At 31.1% G+C, this 19,984-nt stretch overlaps 3 protein-coding genes across 3 annotated transcripts; all 3 read right to left on the minus strand.

The window, feature by feature from the left end:
- Positions 1–1,096: 1,096 nt before the first annotated feature.
- LOC114379955 (pheophorbide a oxygenase, chloroplastic-like) lies at positions 1,097–6,209 on the minus strand. The gene is made up of 7 exons (XM_028338807.1): positions 5,579–6,209; positions 4,987–5,222; positions 4,682–4,808; positions 3,866–4,002; positions 3,070–3,229; positions 1,869–2,144; positions 1,097–1,642 (listed from the first exon to the last, which is right to left on the minus strand). The coding sequence occupies exons 1-7, from the start codon at positions 6,077–6,079 to the stop codon at positions 1,388–1,390; spliced, it is 1,692 nt and encodes a 563-aa protein (XP_028194608.1). The 5' UTR covers positions 6,080–6,209; the 3' UTR covers positions 1,097–1,387.
- A 3,961-nt stretch (positions 6,210–10,170) lies between these two features.
- LOC114378658 lies at positions 10,171–11,263 on the minus strand. Its single transcript, XM_028337302.1, has 2 exons — positions 10,913–11,263; positions 10,171–10,643 (listed from the first exon to the last, which is right to left on the minus strand). Exons 1-2 carry the CDS (start codon positions 10,993–10,995, stop codon positions 10,520–10,522), a joined length of 207 nt encoding a protein of 68 aa, XP_028193103.1. The 5' UTR covers positions 10,996–11,263; the 3' UTR covers positions 10,171–10,519.
- Positions 11,264–14,668: 3,405 nt separating this feature from the next.
- LOC114378508 (cyclin-dependent kinases regulatory subunit 1) lies at positions 14,669–16,084 on the minus strand. Its single transcript, XM_028337104.1, has 4 exons — positions 15,976–16,084; positions 15,791–15,884; positions 15,642–15,702; positions 14,669–15,085 (listed from the first exon to the last, which is right to left on the minus strand). Exons 2-4 carry the CDS (start codon positions 15,841–15,843, stop codon positions 14,933–14,935), a joined length of 267 nt encoding a protein of 88 aa, XP_028192905.1. The 5' UTR covers positions 15,844–15,884; positions 15,976–16,084; the 3' UTR covers positions 14,669–14,932.
- Positions 16,085–19,984: the final 3,900 nt, after the last annotated feature.

A 19,984-nucleotide genomic window follows, 5' to 3' on the forward strand; every position in this document is an offset into this window, starting at 1 on the left:
ATTAAATTTTTGTTCAAAGAGGATATCTCATGATAAACTTTGTTGCTCTTTTCATCAAAATACTAGTAACACCAAGGATAGGAAGATTTGAGCTCTTTTCATCAAAATAATGTTGGATAAGTGGCCTCAATAATTTAAGAGGGGAGTGAATTAAGTTTCAAAATTTTCACTAACAAACTTTTAACCCTTTTTTAAATGATAGGCTCAGAATGTAGAAGAAGAAACAACAATCAATTTAATAATATTCTTTAAACATGCAAGACAAAATTGATTGCAATAACATAAATGAGATAAGGGAAGAGAGAAATGTAAACTCGATTTATACTGGTTTAGTCACTTCTCGTGCCTACGTTTAGTCCTCAAGCAATCCACTTCAAATTTTTCACTATTTCTATAAATCCTTTACAAACTTTGAACACACCTTGGGATCCCTCACCCTTGTGTTCAAAGATTCTCAAAGAGACAACCCGTCCCTTGATTACAATTCTCACAATCCAAGAGACAACCAGTCTCTTGATCACAATCCAAGAGACAATCCAAGATTCTACATAGTTATATTTTGAAGGGTCATGACTTTTCAAATTGAATTTCAAGAGTTTCGTTGTTGGTAATCAATTACACATCAATGGTAATCGATTACAACTTTTGAATTCAAATTTCAAAACCCTTCTAAAAGCTGATTTTTCAAAATTGTCTTCTGATAATCGATTACACTGTCTGGTAATCGATTACCAAAGCCTTGAATGTCTTGAAAACACTTTGTTTTAAGGCAAAAGCTTGATCTTAAATTAATCTGTCTTCTTGTAATCGACTACCAGAGCCTTGATCTCTTGAAAACACTTTATTTTGAGACAAAAACTTGATCTTGAATTAATCTTGAAGCAATGTTTGTTTGTTGAAGTAACCTTGTATTAATCTTGAAATAATGCTTAACCTTTGAATGTTTGTTGAAGTAATCTTGAAAGCAACCTTATTTGATTATTCTTTGACATCATCAAAATCATATATTCATACATTCACATAATTAAAAACAATTTTTGCGGACTGGATACGGAACTCCATTTATCTACAAATTTTTGTGGACTGGATACAGAACTTGAAAAAAAAATTAATTTATTTCACAGACCAAACTTATCCTTCACGGGCCTAACTGTTTCGTGTAGCCACCCCTCTATTGTAATACTTTGATTAAATTTTTATTCAAAAAGGATATCTCACGATCAACTTTGTTGCTCTTTTCATCAAAATACTAGTAATTTCATCAAAATACTAGTAACACCAAGGATAGGAAGATTTGAGCTCTTTCATCAAAATACTAGTATACATGTATTTTTGTCTTCAACTCTATTTACAACTAACTAGTAGAAGTTCCTTTGGAGGGAAGTGTTTAATCAATTTCGGCATGCACGTAATCCACGAATTCAAAATTCTTTTGGAGTTGATTTAGGGCAAAAGTTATGGCTGCACTGACAATTGCGAGTCCAGCCAAAAGTACACGCAACTGGACATCTGATGGGATCCCTGATGTTGCACAAAACACAACTGTTGTACCAATTAGGACTTTCTGCCATGTTTGGAATCCCTCATATGCTGCTTTACATGATGAACACTTGAGAGTGTGCTGTTCAAATCTATCCAACATCTACACAAACATAAATAAAATGCTTCATTTAGTTCTTGGTTAGCACAGCGAAATGATACCAGAAAACTCTTAATTGTTGGGTAAGAATAAGCACACAACTTATTCATTGTATGTCTTAAGTGAATTTTAATCGATAAAAAAGAATTAGAAAGTGTGTATTGTTAACATTCTTCGTTGTTCAAATTAAGGGGCTTCAAAATGAAAATCATGAATCATGTTATTGTACCTGACGTTTTGATAAAACAGTTGATGGCAATGGTTGGTCGCTGCTGTTGCCAAACCATTCTGGTTGGCCATTGCCATGCCGCCTTAGCCAGTTTCGAAATGCCAAGACAAAGCGATCTGCCTGTGTTGGTGTGAAGGTGATGTTTGTATACTGTTTGTTAATGTCTCCACCTTCCTTGGTTTCTGAAAGGAAGATTTTCTCTTGGCCTTGAAGAACAATCATGTCTCCATCATATACCTTGTTTGAAGTCCAATGCTCATACCATCTAGGAACGACCTGAGACATGTAGAAGCCAAAAGTGAGACCCCGTACATGTATGCATTGTTTAAAATTGAATGCAAACAGTAAGATTACTCAGTTGACCAGAATTATGATAAGTCTAGTTATATTAGAACACTAATAACTAACCCGAAGAGATCCATAGAGATGTAGAAACGGCTTGTTAAGATAAGCCAGATTATTGTATTCAGCAACAGCCCTTGTATCAGTTATAGTTACTAAATGCAGTTGGTTTTGTAAAAGGAATGACATTAGCTAATGAACTAACTAAAGTCATGTTCTTAAAAATCTACAGTCAGGTCATGATATTGTTTAAAGGATGGAGTATTGCAAAGTTTATTAACCCTCATTATCACTAACAACATTTTTCTTGTCCACATAAAAAGTAAAAACACCCATCCTGCACTATTCAAGGTATAATAAAATGATTCAAAAGGATTTTTTTACTCACTTCCTCTACTAACAGGAATGGCATTCAAATTCTAACATCCCTACCAAAATTTTTAAAGTATGAAAAACTAAATCTCAGTGTCTCTATAACTTCCCACATTATGGTGATGAATCTCAGTTACCATGATAAATCCACATTATATGTCAACTTTAATGTAACTGAAGCACCTAATTATATTGACGATCCTAAGAGGAAAGTTTATAGGACACTCTTGAACCATTTTCAGGACAGATAGAAACTTTCAACATAGTGTTTTTGATTTAAGCATATTTTCAAATAGAGAAATTACAAATTCTTTCAGCTTTTCACATTGATTGAGACTACAAAATTAGCTACACCATAATCATCAGGGAAGAACAAGTTATTTGTATAGATAATTCAGTGAAAGACCATAGAAATAAGCAGACTGGAACATGCATGTGCTTTTATCAAACAGAAGAAAAATGACAGTACTGGACATAGAAATCTTACTTGCCACCAGGCTGGCCCTGGCACTGAGAACTGGAAGAAGTTTCGAGCACTGCAAACTATGGAGCGAGTCTTACCGGGTGCCATGGGGACATTGAAGGAACATATCCATACTACCCATTTCTGGTCACCAACTACAGGGAGTTTGGTATCAATCTGAATCCTGCAATAATAATGCCAAGTGCATTGAGCTTCAGTAGCAACAAATGAAAAAGAAAACAACATCCTATGATAAAGTAATAGTTATTTGAAATGCATCTTGAATATACATATAAACACTTAAAAAGGATACAGTTAGTCATATATGTCTCCAAGAAATTCACTCTTAATATCAATATACCTACTTAAATTGACATTATCCTTTCCAAGAACCTCACATACTACATAGTGAGGGTACAGCTAACATAGTAACATATGTCTCATCCTAATCAGCAGATGATATGTTAAGGTTTCATCAGAAAGTTCAACATTCTCCATTACTTTCCCAGTCGTCCTTTAGAGGGTGAAAAAGAGAGAAATTCAGAAAGGGAAAAAAGGAAAAGATTTGTTGTGAACTCTCCAAATAGATTGTCTGATACTGAATTAACCACGTATTGAGGAAGCTTTGATGGTTTAAACTTAGTATTTTCATTACAGAAGTATGCGAGACACCTATGACTCAAAAGCTACCTAACATTTTTCCCTTAAAGTTTAGCACAAATTTTTTGGCCCTGAACTCATAGAATCCATATGATTTCCTACAGGGTTAATACTGCACTAAGTAATGCACATGAGAACAACGCAAAAGCCATTGGCTTACTTGTTCATCATATAACATGGTGCAACAAACTTGGCACTGATCTGTGGGTTCCCTTCATTAGCTCCAGAGAAGCCCCATGAACCACGAGAATCCATCTTGAATGGCAGAGGCTTGGCTCTGTCTCTCCTTCCTGTGACCTGTAGAGTGGATCATATTTATGTTAGTGATTTGGATAACCCCAAGTTCCTAGCAATGCCGAATAATTTCAACTTTTTCAATTGCTAACTAGGTAGACTCTAAATTAAATATACATATTAAAAAGCAATATTTTTTTTTGAAGAACATATTAATAAGCAATTTGATAAAGAAACATGTTAATTACAGGGGCCATAAATAGACAAAGCACATCTATGAGCTTAAGAGACACATAATCAATTAATCCTACACTTGAAACATGGTAAAAGTTTAAGATCCTATACACTAACTTGCAAAGTGAGAATAACTTCCTAACTAAATTCACTGGTACAGTGAAACCAAATTTTCACTAGAAAATAGATTGAATGTTAGTAAACTAACAAAACGTGAGAATGAAGGCTCATGATATCGTGTTCAATCAAATCAAAACGTCACCCATGAAGAAGGTTTCTCAAAGTTTTTAAAATATATGCTAATTATGTGGCGGTTTCAGTGAAAAGATGTATAATAAATGGAACGAATCAAAAGGTTCTCCCTGATAACTCTCTTTGGACCAATTAATATGTTAAACAAAATCCACTTACAACAAGATCAAATAAAATATCATCTACAAGCACACCAAATAAAAATAAAATACCCAGCAGTCTGCATCTTAAAGTTGAAAGGTGTTGTTATTTTTACCTTGTGATGAGCAAACTCAATGTGAGAAGGATCAGAGACATTCTCCATGAGAGTATCGTAACCATAGAACAGATCACGCTGAATGTTGACCGTGGCAAACTCCGGTTTGTCAAAGTCATCAGGCAACCTAAACAAACACAAATTTACCATCACAGGTCAATAAAACACAAAACAAAACACTCCATAGCCAAAATAAAATAATAATACTATACACAGAACAACATCCATTATAAGGGGCCCAATTACAATTAATTTAACATTATTCCTCAGAAAAAGACCGAATCAAATTAAATTAAATCAATCACATTGGAGGCTTGGAGGCCTTTGCTTTCTCCCAACCATTCTCATCAGGCCAAACGAAGAGCAAGCCCTGAGACACCATGGTAGGGAACCTAGTGGCACACGCTTTAGGAGATCCAATAGCACGTGCTTCGGGGCCTTCAGATGCAGCCTGAGGTATCTTAACACAAGATCCACACCCATCAAAAGACCACCCATGATAAGAACACTGCAACTTCCCATCTTCATCAATCCTCCCTTCCTGCCAAAAACCAAAACACCCAATTTCAATCACAAAAATGAATAAAAAAATGACTAAAATATAAGAAAAACATGGAGAATATTAGAGATCCCATATATACTAGTGAATAGTGATATGACTAAAATAATGCATATAAGTGGAGTGAACCCTCGTCTTATGAATGAACTAGCTTTCGAGATTTAGAGTCTATTTGGATACAAAGCTAGAAGCAGTTTTGAGAGCTTCTCTATCGGAAAAAACTCTATACACGTACTTATGACTAGTATCCAAACACGTCCTTTTTTTTTCTGACAAATATTAGTTTATTAGTTTTATTAGAAGCTTCAGTTGAGGGATTGGCGGTTAGTTATACTCACAGACAAAGGGGCAAGACGATGGGGGCATTTGTCATCAAAAGCAACCCATTGGGAAATGGACTTGTCGTACCAGAGCACGATTTCACGACCCAGAAGCTGAAACGGTGTGGGCAAGAGAGGGTTCAGATCTTCGATCAACGAAACAGGGTACCAGTGATCCCTCCAAGTGAATTTAGAATAAGAGCTTTCATCGTTAAACTCTTCCTCAGTTTCGTTATTTTCGGTCTCCGGGTATGATTGATCGGCTTCAACAGTTGAGGGTGGCGCCGCAACGCGTGCAGGGGTTAGAGAGAGGCTTCTTCTGCTTCTGGGTCGCGTTTGTTTCGTTAAAAATCGTGTCTTTTGGTTCGAGAAAAAGGGAAAGGGGTTAACTTTCTGGGGTTTGGTTGTTGGCGAGGAGAGTGTGAGTGTGGTGGCTAAGGCAGAGATGGAGTGAGGGAGTGCCATCAATGGTTTTCTTGAGGTGTTAAGGTTTGAAGAATTGCATAGAGAGAGGTTCATAATAAGAGAAATCGAACGCGATTGTAGTTGAGTCGTGCAAGTTTCAAGTGTTTCTTTCTTCTGCTCTATTCAGTTTCAGACAAAATACTGTTCAGAAGTGTCATTCTCTCCCACCTTTTATTTTCTTACTTTGATTAATGATTAATGATTAATTGCTGCGGTGCTAAATGCTAATTTAAGGAAAAACTATTGGGGTGAAAATTTTGTTAGTCAATGTTTGCTATAATGTTTGTCTCTGAATATTTTGACAGAATTTCTTCCTTTTTTTCTGCCGGAAAAAAAGAAAGAAATTAGATCGGTGGAACGAGGGATGTCCACAAGTTTTGAAGAGGAAGAAAGAAAGGTTGAAGGCCATGTAACTTGTTGTGGGCCAGGTGTTGAGTTGGGGGATCTAGTATCTACCACGTGAGTGTTTTTTCTAGATGAGAAAAAACAAAGACACTGAAAAACAGTGGGAACTCTAAACAATGGATTATTATGGATCATTGTGTGTGTCGTGTCAAAGTGGGTTAATGCTCTTGATTTTAGATTGCACTTTGCGCGAAGCATGGCTAACGAGATTTGCCACACGCTGAACCCGCGGCTCCGCCTCTCACAACACAAACCCACTTTCTGTGTTCATTCTATTTTTATGGTCAGAAGTTTACAATAATTTATTATCTTATTCAATCAAATGAATTAAATTACTTGACGTTTTAAAGGCATATAATACATAATTTATTTCAGATCTATTTTTAATCCAATCATATTTTACAAAATCTAACTCATTTAATATTAAGCTTATAGGTGTTATACTGCTTGAAAAAGGCCTCTAAATCACGAGCATCTTAATCTGAGTGTGAATTTGATCGGATAAGACACGAGACTTTGGGCATAGATATCAAAATTTCATCGACAGTCAATTGCTTTGCTGCAGTTAAAAGGAAAAGGAAACATGGGAATAGTAAAGGCTAGGGGTGTTAAAACCAAACTATTTTAAACCATGAAACTAATATGAAAAAAAAAATGAAAGATCAACCAAATTGATAATTGTTAAAAAAAACTATTTTTATTGTGACTTTTTTTTTTCAGTTTCTGATTAATATCTTGAATAGGATTACTTTTGAAGAAAGATAGTTATGAGAAAAATAAAATGTATGAAGCTGGACAAAGCACAAACAAAAACGTTAACATGTTAATAGTTATTTTTTTAAAAAAATTATCCAAAAATGCAAAAGAGGGGAGCAATTTCCCTCCCCTTTTAGTTCTGTTGTTCTGTTTGCTTGTTAGGATTCCAACTTTGTTCTGTTATTTTCTAATTGTCTTGTGCTTTATTATTCTTTCCAGTGACTTTTACACCAATTGAGAATTGGCTCTTTTGTGGGCTAGGTTGGGGAGTACCATGAAGATATAGGGGGAATTGTTAGGGGCACCCAACAAGATTGTTGGTGCATCCAATAATTTTTTAGAATTCCCAAAATACCTCTTAAAGTTTTCGAGAAAGAATCTTCTTTCGCAGTTAATGTTATAATTGTGGAAGAACCTTTTTTCATGCCATCTCACGGAATAACTTCTTGGGTGAGATCTCACGGAAGAAAGTTCTTCCACAAGCCACGGAAGAACCTTGTTCCGTGAGTTAATTTATTTTTTTGGTTTTTAAATTTTTGGATTATTTTGTATTTAACTATGTTATTTTGTATTTTGTATTTTACTATTACAAAACTTAGTGCATATTTATTTCGGGTTATTATTACAAAATAAAAAATATTTATTTAATATATATTAAATTTTGTAATAGTAAAAAAATTTGTGAAAGTAAATACTTTTTATTTTTAAAAGAATATACGAATTAAATATTTTTTATTTAATCTAGGCTACTATTACAAAATTTAACGTATACTTAATTTGGATTACTATTACAAAATTTAATGCATTAAATATTTTTGTAATAGTAACCCGAATTAAAGCATTAAATATTTTTTATTTAATTCGGATTACTATTATAAAATTTAATGCAATAAATATTTTTTGTAATAGTAACCATAATTAAATATGCATTAAATATTTTTTATTTAATTCGGGTTACTATTATAAAATTTAGTGCATATTTAATTTGGGTTATTATTACAAAATAAAAAATATTTATTTAATATATATTAAATTTTGTAATAGTAAAAAATTTGTGATAGTAAATATTTTTTCTTTTTTAAAAAATATACGGATTAAATATGTTTTATTTAATCTCGGTTACTATTACAAAACTTAATGTATACTTAATTTGGATTACTATTACAAAATTTAATGCATTAAATATTTTTTATTTAATTCGGGTTACTATTATAAAATTTAATGCATGAAATATTTTTGTAATAGTAATCAGAATTGAATATGCATTAAATATTTTTTATTTAATTCAAATTACTATTGTAAAATTTAATACGTATTTAATTCGGGTTATTATTACAAAATAAAAAATATTTATTTAATATATATTAAATTTGTAATAGTAAAAAAAATTGTGATAATTAATATTTTTTATTTTCAAAAAATATACAAATTAAACAATATATAGGTTATTAGCACAACGCTATAACCAACTGGGATAATGAGTCAATTATGTTATAAAATAAATAATGTTACTATATATATCACTACAATTTCTAATGCATATTTAATGCGCATATAAATTTAAATAATAAATTTTATGATAATTAAATTTAATATAAATCATACGAATTATTTAATTTGTATATATTTTTTTAAATAAAAAATATTTACTATCACAAATTTTTTACTATTACAAAATTTAATATATATTAAATAAATTTTTATTTTATTTTGAATTAAATTTTGTAATAGTAACCCGAATTAAATAAAATATATTTAATGCATTAATTCGGGTTAAGTTTACAAAAATATTTAATACATTAAATTTTGTAATAGTAATCCAAATTAAATATACATTAAATTTTATAATGATAACCCAAATTAAATAAAAAAATATTTAATTCGTATATTTTTTTAAAAATAAAAATTATTTAGTATCACAATTTTTTTTACTATTACAAAATTTAATATATATTAAATAAATATTTTTTATTTTGTAATAATAACCTGAATTAAATATGCATTAAATTTTGTAATAGTAAAATACAAAATAATCCAAAAATTTAAAAACCAAAAAAACAAATTAACTCACGAAAGAAGGTTCTCCCGCAATTGATTCCGCCAGATGGCACGGAAGAAGATTCTTAAGGTACTTCCGCAGTTCAAAATTGCGTTTTTTAAACAAGGGCAGTTTTGTCCTATCACATAATTGCTGAGTGCACCTAGCAACTCCCAGATATCGGGTGTCCCTTTTAATCATTCGACAAAATCTAGAGCTAAGAAATTAATTTTAATAATTAAGAAATTATGAAGACCAACTGCGTGATTGGTTTGGCGTTTGACATTGTAGATTCACGTCTAGTAGAAACAACAAAATGGAACCTCTGCATTTTTTTTTCTTCATATTTTGATGCGAAAAAGTCTAAGGCACATCCAAAAAGTGTAAGCAAACAATCACCAAATGTGAGAACTAAAATTAGAAGTATCAAAATGCACATAGAACTTGCCATAAATTGAAACATTGCCATAAGAATACAACTGCAGCCAGTCTCCTGAATACAGTTAAGTTTTAATGTGCACACAGCAATGCATGCGTAAGCCAATCTTCCATGAAAACAATGCACAAACATGTGTATTTGGCAGCAACTATTGTATGTGGATTTGTCCCGCAGGAAGCCAAAATCACGCTTGATAGAAATTTGCATTATAGTCAGTTATCATGTTCAGAAAACAAATGCATACAGGACGAGTTTTACAGAGCAGCAAATAACTGCATCAAGAGTATTGCATCAGTTATACAAAATCAAGATTGCAATCCCAAATCCAATCACAAACTAAGCTTTGCCAATGGTGCAGGTTGCTACAGAGCTTAAATTTTTTGCCACGGTATGGTCACAAGAAAAGAAAGAAGTACAAAAAAGGCCACCGGAAGTATTATGGCAGAGAGTAAATTGCATGGTTTCTAGTTCTATGAAAAGCAAAAGAAACTAAGACAATGGGAGAAATTGTTATGAGGAATGTCATAATAAACAATATTCAGCATCATGTAATTGTAGCCGACTCAGCTAGTGAAATAAGACTTTTGTCGTTGTTGTAGCATGGTCAGAAGACAACACAGGCAATACAAGTCACATGACAAATAACACACCATTCATCTTCTTTTTATTTTATTTTATTCAAACTGCTAAAATTAACATAAACCATACATACAGATTGTAAAACACCTCTTACAGAAAAGAATTCCCATTCATAGTTTCCTTCAAAGTCACGATACACCTAACTGAGGTATAAAAATTTTAATCTCAGACAATGAGCATATATATATATGAGCTTGAACAAATAACTGAACTTGCTTCATTTCTTCTGGGGACCAACATCAGGACCAACATCACGCGAGCCTGTGTTAATGTAAGGCCCTCGAAAAGTTGCTTGTGGTGAAAGTGGCTTTGTTGGGTCAATAACAGGTTTCTTTGATGAACTGAACAATAACAATAACATTAAGAGTAAAATATCATATGCATTAACAGTGTAAAGAATTTTTCCGTATCTAATACTAAATTTGTTAACTTTTACAATAATTATCTTAAAAGTCGTTTACAAATAATTTTTTTATTTATTAACACTTAACAGTGTAAAATTTTGTAATCGAACAATGTATAGAAATGAAACTCTAAAAGAATGTAAACATTAACTTATGAGCTTCTAATTAGTGTGAACAAAATGCAATGAATAGTTGAGTAGACTTACGCCATGTAGAAGGGAAATGCCATGCCTGCTGCAGCGAAAGCAACTAAACCCGCAGCAACAATTAGATTGCGTGCTCGGGCCATAGATGCAGGTTAATCGATCTGATTGATATCAAATTGCAAAAGCAAACCCTAGATGAACTTCGAAGAATTAAAAGAACGAAATCATAGATTACACATATTCCATCAAAATTGGAGGATGCAAATGACTAAAGTATTCCGAATCTTTTTTTTTTCCTCTTCAAGAATGTTGCAATTGCAACGCTACCACCCCAATCTGCAACCGAAATCGAAACTTACGAGCCCTAATTTCCGTTCACAGTTTTTTTTTTTTTCTAATTCCAATTAGTGAAGAATGAAAATGGAGCGAGTTCATTCTTGTCTTGAGAAAACAAAAATTGGGCCCGGCCCGTCACGAGTTACCATATTTTCCATGAATTTTTTATTTTTTATTTTGTCCACAAACCTCCATGATAAAAAAATAAAAATAAAAAAAGTATGCCCTTGTACGCTAATGAAATACTAGAAGTCTTTGTAATTTTATTAATTATTTAATTGGGTTTTATAATTTAAATTTTTTCATGAAATGCATTTTTCTACAATGTATATATATATATATATATATATATATATATATATATATTATACCCTTGTATTCAAAGGAAAAAGTCGAACTCCAATCTAAAAAAAACTTTACAATAACCCTTCATTTCACACACATTATTTAACTAACTAAACAAGATCCCTTAATAATACATTAACTTTTGATAACTGTTAAAACTAATTTAAATCTCACGTTAAATATAGAGACTTTGGTAATCTATTAGCTTACCTTTTTCAAACTTAATTTAGATTGAAGTTGATGTTAAAAATAAAAGTTATACTTTTGCAGTTTTAAAACTTAAAATTATTTTATATAATATGATATTATATTTATTGATATAATTAAATATACTTTAATTTATTATTTATATTTTTTTGGAATAAAGAATATTTTATTGCAAAAAACTGATCAATACAAAACCCGCCGATCAAAGATCCAGGCCCAAACTGACAAGAAAACCCAAAAAGACTAGAGATTCCTATTGCAATACATCATAAGTTTCCTATTGTTTTCAACTCTTCTAAGAATCACATTTTTTATGGTCTCCCAATGAAGCTTTTCTTTCCTACCACCTTGTAATATGATCCGATTTCTCACAAACCAAACCCTATAAACAGTTTCAGCCACAACCAACTTCATCAAACTTCTTTTACAACCTTTGCCTTTAGTATTTTCCACAATCCAACCAAGCTCCTCATCCCACATAGTAGGAGTGTGAACATACCCAACCCAACGCAGAATCTTCTCCCAAACTGGTTTGATTTCACAGCAACTAAAAAACAGATGTTGACATGTTTCAGTCATCTTACAGAAAACACACAAACCATCAATGGGCATGCCAAACCTGATCATTCTCTCTTTTGTTAACAACCGCTTATTACAAGCCAACCACAGAGTGAAAATTGCACAAGGTCTAGCATGGTTACCTATAATAATTTTTCTCCATTCCACCTGCGGTTTAATACCTCTAATCACTTGGTACATTTTCCTCGTATTATACTTCCCAGCATCACACATCTCCTTCCAAACCGCAGACTGCGTAAGTAAATTTTTATACTTGAAAATAGCTTTCAACGTCCAAGAACAATTTTGCCCCGGCTGGAAGTTATCTGCATTATTATTTTTCATATAATAAATGTGTATCCAATGAATCCACAACTTATCCTTTTTCTCCCAAATATTCCAAAGAAGTTTACCAATTGTAGCTTTATTCCAATCCTCAAGACCAATCAGATTCAGTCCACTTGCATTTTTTGGATCACAAGTATGATCCCAAGAAATAGGGGTTTTCCTACTGTTACTGCTCTTACCTGTCCAAAGAAAACTTCTACAAATCCCTTCAATATGCTTCACCACTTTCTTAGGCAAAGGAAAGATTTGGAGCCAATAATTTGCGATGGCAAATAACACGCTGTTAATTAATTGCACTCTGCCAGCATATGATAGCAGTTTGGCGCTCCAATGTTGAACTCTTTTCAACATCTTATCGATCAAAGGTTGACAATTACTAATAGTGAGCTTTTTGCTGTCAAGAGGAACACCAAGGTACTTAAAAGGCATTTTACCAACCAAAAAACCAGATTCCTGCTGCAATCTAACTTGAGTATCCTCATCCACCCCTCCAAAATAGATTTTACTCTTGGAATGACTTATCTGAAGACCTGTTGCTTCTGAAAACTCTTTCATTTTGTTCATCATCAGCTTCATTGATCCACGATCCCCTCTTTAGAAAATCAGAATATCGTCCGCAAAACACAAATTAATAATTTTCAGCTTCTCACACTTAGGGTGGTAATTGAAGTTATGGTTTGAACCAAGGCCATGAAGCATTCTATGGAGGTATTCCATAACAAGAACAAAGAGGAGAGGAGAAATTGGATCACCTTGCCTCAACCCTCTTTGAGCTTTTAAAATACCCGTTGGAGCACCATTAAGGGAGAATCTATAGGAAACAGAATTAACACAAGCCATCACCTAGTCTATAAACTTCTGAGGAAATCCCAACTCCACCATAATATGCTGCATTGCTTGCCACTCAACCGTATCATAAGCCTTCTGAATATCCATTTGCACCAAGCATCTAGGAGACACATTTTTCCTACCATACCCTCTCACCAGCTCCTGAGCGAGAAGAATATTGTCCTGGATATTCCTACCAGGAATAAATGCTGATGAGTGTCTTCCACCACACTGTTTATCACAGCACTCAATCTACTAGTCAATGTCTTCGAGATCACCTTATTTATTATTTATATTTCATTTATATATTGGTATATATGATGTTAATAATGATATATTATGTTAAAATGTTAAATTTATCCGATCTCGTCTCATATATTTTGGGTCTTGATCGGGTTTAATTTGAATTCAAACAAATGACTCTGTAAAAAATTCAAGCCAAGTAAATACAAAATAAACTTGTCCCAATTCATCTCTTATTCGCCCTCACTCTTAATGGTGAAGGGATCTAGGTTTGTTGTTGTAGCTAGATTAGTTGGATAAACTTATGAAAGGGTGAAAAATAATGAAAAAACAAGATCATTCATTCGACTCAGAGAGAGAAAACAATCATATTTGATTTTAATCATATATATGTTTGTAAAACCCATCAGAATTTGTAATTTTCAATCAATTTCTAGTAAAGAGAAAGAGTGTTGCAAATATCTTTCATTTGACAAACTCATGAATGACTCCAAAAAACTATAGAACTGTTGTATTTGAGTTTTTTTATCAACTTTTTCACCATGTATGAATTTTTATCGGGCATCACAAAGATAGACCTAACCTATGGCGATCCACAAGACTAAGATATTTGGACACCTGCCAGATATCGATCAAGCATTTTTAACCTGATAACACTGAAATGGATCATTGCTTCAAACATTTCAAAATCAACAGAATTTGCAGGGGAACACCCGTTGGTGGAACACAAAGACTTGTAGACTACCTACCATCATCCAAATTGATGTAAAGCACACAATTGCCTCTAGGAGCGCTGAAGAAAGAACAAAAATTATTTTTCCAACATTAATACAATTGCATAGTCTGGTTGGCATACCTGTAAAAAGACTACTATTTGCTTACCTATAAAGAAAAATTACAAATGTCGCTGTGAAAAAGACTTTGTGATCACTAGAAAACACACATGCCTGAGCCATGGAATCATAGCAGAATTTAACCGAAAATGACTATTATATAATCCACCAAGCATATAAGAGTACACGAGAGGTACACCAATAAAAATCCATGACACATCATCATGTCCACAAAACATAAAAATGACAGTTGAAACCACATGAAAATTCTCCACAAAAAGAGAATTCCACGGCAGTAGGGTCTTCATAACATCCACCACATACCAACAAATTAAAACCTATATAACATTGTATCCCACTTTCAGATTTGCATAGAAAGTGTTCATTTGACAAGCATGCTTTGCTGGGCCTGGTTTTCCTGCTGCTGCTGATAATTCAACGGCCTCCTGAAAAGCATTATGTGTGGCTCAGGGCGATGAATTGCATAGTGAACCCAGCCACGGCTCTGCTGAACCCCAATAGCTCGCCACTCATTCTGTAACATAAAACCAAAACCCAATACTTAGACCATTTCAAATCAAAAACAAAAATAACACTTTCACCCAAAATTTGCACAAGAAAACCCTAAATCCATGAAATCACGTAGTCTCAACTTTCCACTAGGTAACATAGACCAAAATTATGTTTTTTGTATTCTCCTTTGTCGACAATCCTATCCTACTCAAGACATTGTCCCACACTAAATGTGAACACTTCTTTGGATTGGGATTGAAAACTCAAACGTTCAATAGTCAACAAATGATATATAGAACAAAATCATTGAAATAGAACCATCAACAGTAAACAAAATTTGAACAAATCTACGCACATTCATTCCTTGATTGAATAATATTCGTTTACCAATTAAACCCCCAAACAATTCAGTTGGTCATTTCATCAAAAGATCACTACACGCTGATAATTTCGATCATTTTTTTCAGGTCAGATTCTGCATAAAACGAGTTTTTAATTCAAAAAACAAAAAAAATCACAAACACTTATCAATCACGCACGAAGCACAAAAATTGAGGGGAAAGAGTGTTACTACTTACTTCGGAGAGAAGACGATTCTTGGGAAGCAGTTTTGCGACTTCAGGAGGAAGAACCACATGTCTGAACAACAAACCAATACAAATAAATAAAATCAATAAACCTAAATTAATCGCAGAGAAAACGAAGGAAAATGGAACCGTGCGTGTACCTATATTCATAAGTGTCATCGAAGTACTTCTCGGAGTACTGGATCTGACCCATCGTCGAAAACTAGGGTTTGTGAATTCGCTCGATTCAATTTGCTAATAGAGCAAACAAAAATTTTGAATTAAAATAATCGAATAATCGGAAATGAATATTCGGCGTAAAGAGAGAGAGAGAGATGCTAATTACCTGAGAAATGAGAATTGAGAGTGAAATAGTAAAGTGAGGAACGGAGAAAGAAGGAACGTATAGATTGTTCTCTGGATTTGAAATAGGAAGGGTGAAATCGTAAATTCGTATTTATACTCATATTTTGTGGGGTATGTGTTTTTTTTCTTTCTTATTGATTTTTCTGGTACAATTTTTTTAAAAAAAAATTAACGGCTTGATTTTTAGCGTTTCAAATTTTGGATTTTCCCGCTTCGCAATCGAATTTTCTACACACTGAGGCGGCGTCGATAAATCAAAAAAGTGAACGTGGGTGAATCACACACCCCAACCTGTATTTTGCTAAACCTTATGACATGACATGAGTTTAATTGAATATTTGAATTCCATTATATTATGAGTTTAATAAGGATCAATTTAAAATTTAATTTAATTGGAAAAAAAAATCTTGTTGAACACAAGCAATGTAACAATATGTACACCCCTTGCATTATTCTTTAATTTGTTATTAACAAAATTCATGTTAAAAAGAGTATTCTAACAAAAATTTCTTTCATTTTTTTAATATTATTTATTTGTTTGCTTATTTTAATTTAATTTCCACAATCTTTTTATGTTATTTTTTCTAAAATTAATTAATAAAAGGAAGATTTAAAAAATATTTATTGAATTATGAAATATATTTTTGTCAAATAAACCTTATAAACAATTAAATTCATATAATAAGTATTAATTATGAAAAGAAATAAGCAATTAATTAATAAAATAATCATGACAGTTAATAGAAAATTTGAATTTTTTTTATCAAAACTTGCTCGTATTATTTCATTAATAATCAAACAAGCAATACAAGATGGTGTGTTTGTAAAAAAGTGGGACAACCATGATCAGTAGATACCCATGCCAAAGAATAAGCAATCATATTGATTTGTCTCCTAACAAAATTAATGCAAAAGTTTTAATAAAAGGATAATTCGAGAGCTGCTAAGTATTACAATAACATAACAGTTATTACGAAAATCATTAGTGATAAATTATTATCAAAATCACTTTTATTAAGTGTATTAGTAGTTATAATGAAAAACACAAATATTAAAATATAGTCATAAAAAATGAAAAGGTTAAGTTCAAAAACTGAAAGAACCAACTATCATTTTTATTTTTTTTAACACTTACTAGAACTTTCCTTATAACTAATATTTTTTAAACAATTAAAGGAAGGTGAGTGCAATGTATAAGGAGAGTTTGTATGATAGTTTTAAAATAATTATGGAGGTTAGCATAGAGATAAAAAAAACAAAAAAATGTATAATTTTACTAAATCTTCAGAGTGATTAATATAATTTATAAAAATAATAATAAATTCATAAAGGCAACAATAGTCAAAAGATAAAGTCCATGTTTGGACCTATGACCATTTCCTCTAAAAACACACCATCTTTTAACTAATTGGCATTCTTTAAAAAGATTAATTAATTTAATTAATTACATTAAATTTGTAAATTATTAATGTTATTTTTTTAAAAGTTATCCTTAAAATTATTGGGACCCACACAAATGGGAGGAGAATTAAGATTTGGAGAAGGAATTGAGAGATTTGAGAATTGTATTTAGAATGGAACTAAGGAAGTGAATACTAAGATTTGAGGCAATGAAAGGTCAGTTACCTTGAAGAAGGCAAATAAAGCATTTTTGTTTTTACTTGTCCAATGCCTAAATTAATCCTACCATCGACAAACCTTGTATTTTTATTCTCTTTTTCCCTTCTCCTTTATCTTTTTGCTTTCTCGTGTTTTGTGTTTTTTTTTTCACCCCATTTTTTAAATTAAAATTATGTGCCTTGTCCATAAAAAAAAAACCCAGAGATTTTTAATGAGATGTTTCAATTATTGCATGATATTAATGAGTTTCTTTTTGATAAACGAAGATAACAATTAGAAATAGATGAAAGTTTCACATGGGGAAAGGAAAATAACATACACGCATAATATTAATCAGTAAAAATAAAAACTTAAATTAATAAATATATATATATATATATATATATATATATATATATATATGTGTGTGTGTGTGTTTTCTAATAAATATAATATTAATAAAAAAATTTAAAAGTTTAAATTTTTTTGTATTCTTCATTTAAAAAATTACATTATTTATCAAAATCATTTAAAAAATATTTTTTTAAAGTTATATTAATATTATTATTATAAAAGTTAATAAATTTACTGTATATAACAATCTGTTATTAAATGATTAGGGATGTTTTTAGTTCAATTTGGATTGATTTTGAACTAAAAAGTCATCCAATTTAAAGATTAAAACAGTTTTTGCTTTTTTGATTTGGATTACTTTCTTGATAAAAATCGATCCAATCTTTATAAATACTAGTTATTTATGAAAAAAATTATTTATAATATAATTTATATATTTAAAAGTATTTATTTGTTATAATTTTAGTTACATAAAATAACCATCTACCTTGTTATGCACGTACTAAAATACTAGTATACATATGTGTAGTATACATATGTGTAAGTTTGATTTGGATTTGATTGAATCAATTTTCAATATTAAATCCAAATTCAAGTTACATTTATTGAAAATGAACTAGTATTTTAGCATCTGCATTATATAAGATAAATGTTTATTTATATAATTAAAAATTATATTTTGATGATAAATAAATATTTATAAATTATATTAGAATTAAAATTTGTAATAAATAAATAATTTTTTAGGGGTAATAAATAAATATTTTAAAACATATAAACTATATTTTAAATTTATGATAAATAATTTTTGTAGTTATTTTTAATTATTGATATATATTTTATTTATTAAAAAATATTCAAATTTAATTTAAACCTAAAGATATTAGAAATGATAGATTTAAAGAAACAAGAAGTTAAGTTAAATTGTTTGTTGATGAATATATATATTCATCAAGAAAATATTATACTAGTGAAACTTCTTGATGAATATTGTAAGGACAAATATCACATGAAAGAGGGAGGTTGAGTTGTGATTTAATATAAATGTTTAAATCTTTTAGAAAACAACAAGATTTTTTGTCCGTATAGGTAATTTTGTAAGAAAGCAATTATCACAAGAACACTACACAACATGAGAAAAACAAGTTTTCAAAGTTGCAATTTATCTTATAACTATTAAAACAAAATTTAGTCCCAATGCCACTTAACAAATAAAAAGAAACAAGAAAAGAACAAACACAGATTTATATTTATACTAGTTTATCTTTACAACTTAGACTATGTTCAATTTTTGATAAATTATCAAATTCCACTAACTTTTGAAGGATTACAAGTATTATATCATGGCCACTTCTAACTCTTACAAATTAAACTTTAGTCCAAGTTTGATCAAAATCTAATATTTTTTCTTCTACCAAGCCATTGGCTTTAAATAAATCAAACAAGATTTGTGATGAAAGATTGACTCAGAGACTAATACACAATCGTCTTACATACGGTTAAACAATCTGAGCACTTGATGTTTTTCTCTCAAGATTATAAAGGTATTTTGAGAGCTTTTTCTAATCGTATTGAAGAAGAAGAAGAATAGTAGAAATTGTGCATAGAAGATTATAAAGGTGTTTTGAGATTATACAGATAATCGTGTTGAAGAAGAAGAGTAGAAGAAATTATGCATAGCAGATAAACTATCTATGTCTTCAAAAGACTTCTCTTAGAATAGGTCCTGCATGACAAAACTCATCTTTTGGGTACATTTAATGCTCATCCTTTCTTCATGTAGAAAGTTCTTCCTTTATGGCTTGCGTGTACTAAGGTTTGCAACAACAATCACATCTTTGTGTTAGAACAGGTACTGCATAACAAAACTTTGATGGTATATTAGATCTTGACTTCATTTATTTTTCACAAGATATCCTAAAAAAATGTTTCTGCAAACTCTCAGACATTAGAAAAATAAATGAAGTATTAAATAACATATGCAACATGTAACATATTCTTTTTGTGATTGCATCTAATAAAAATAATTAAGGATC

Source organism: Glycine soja, chromosome 12, assembly GCF_004193775.1.
Source record: "Glycine soja cultivar W05 chromosome 12, ASM419377v2, whole genome shotgun sequence".
NCBI classification, from domain to species: Eukaryota; Viridiplantae; Streptophyta; class Magnoliopsida; order Fabales; family Fabaceae; genus Glycine; species Glycine soja.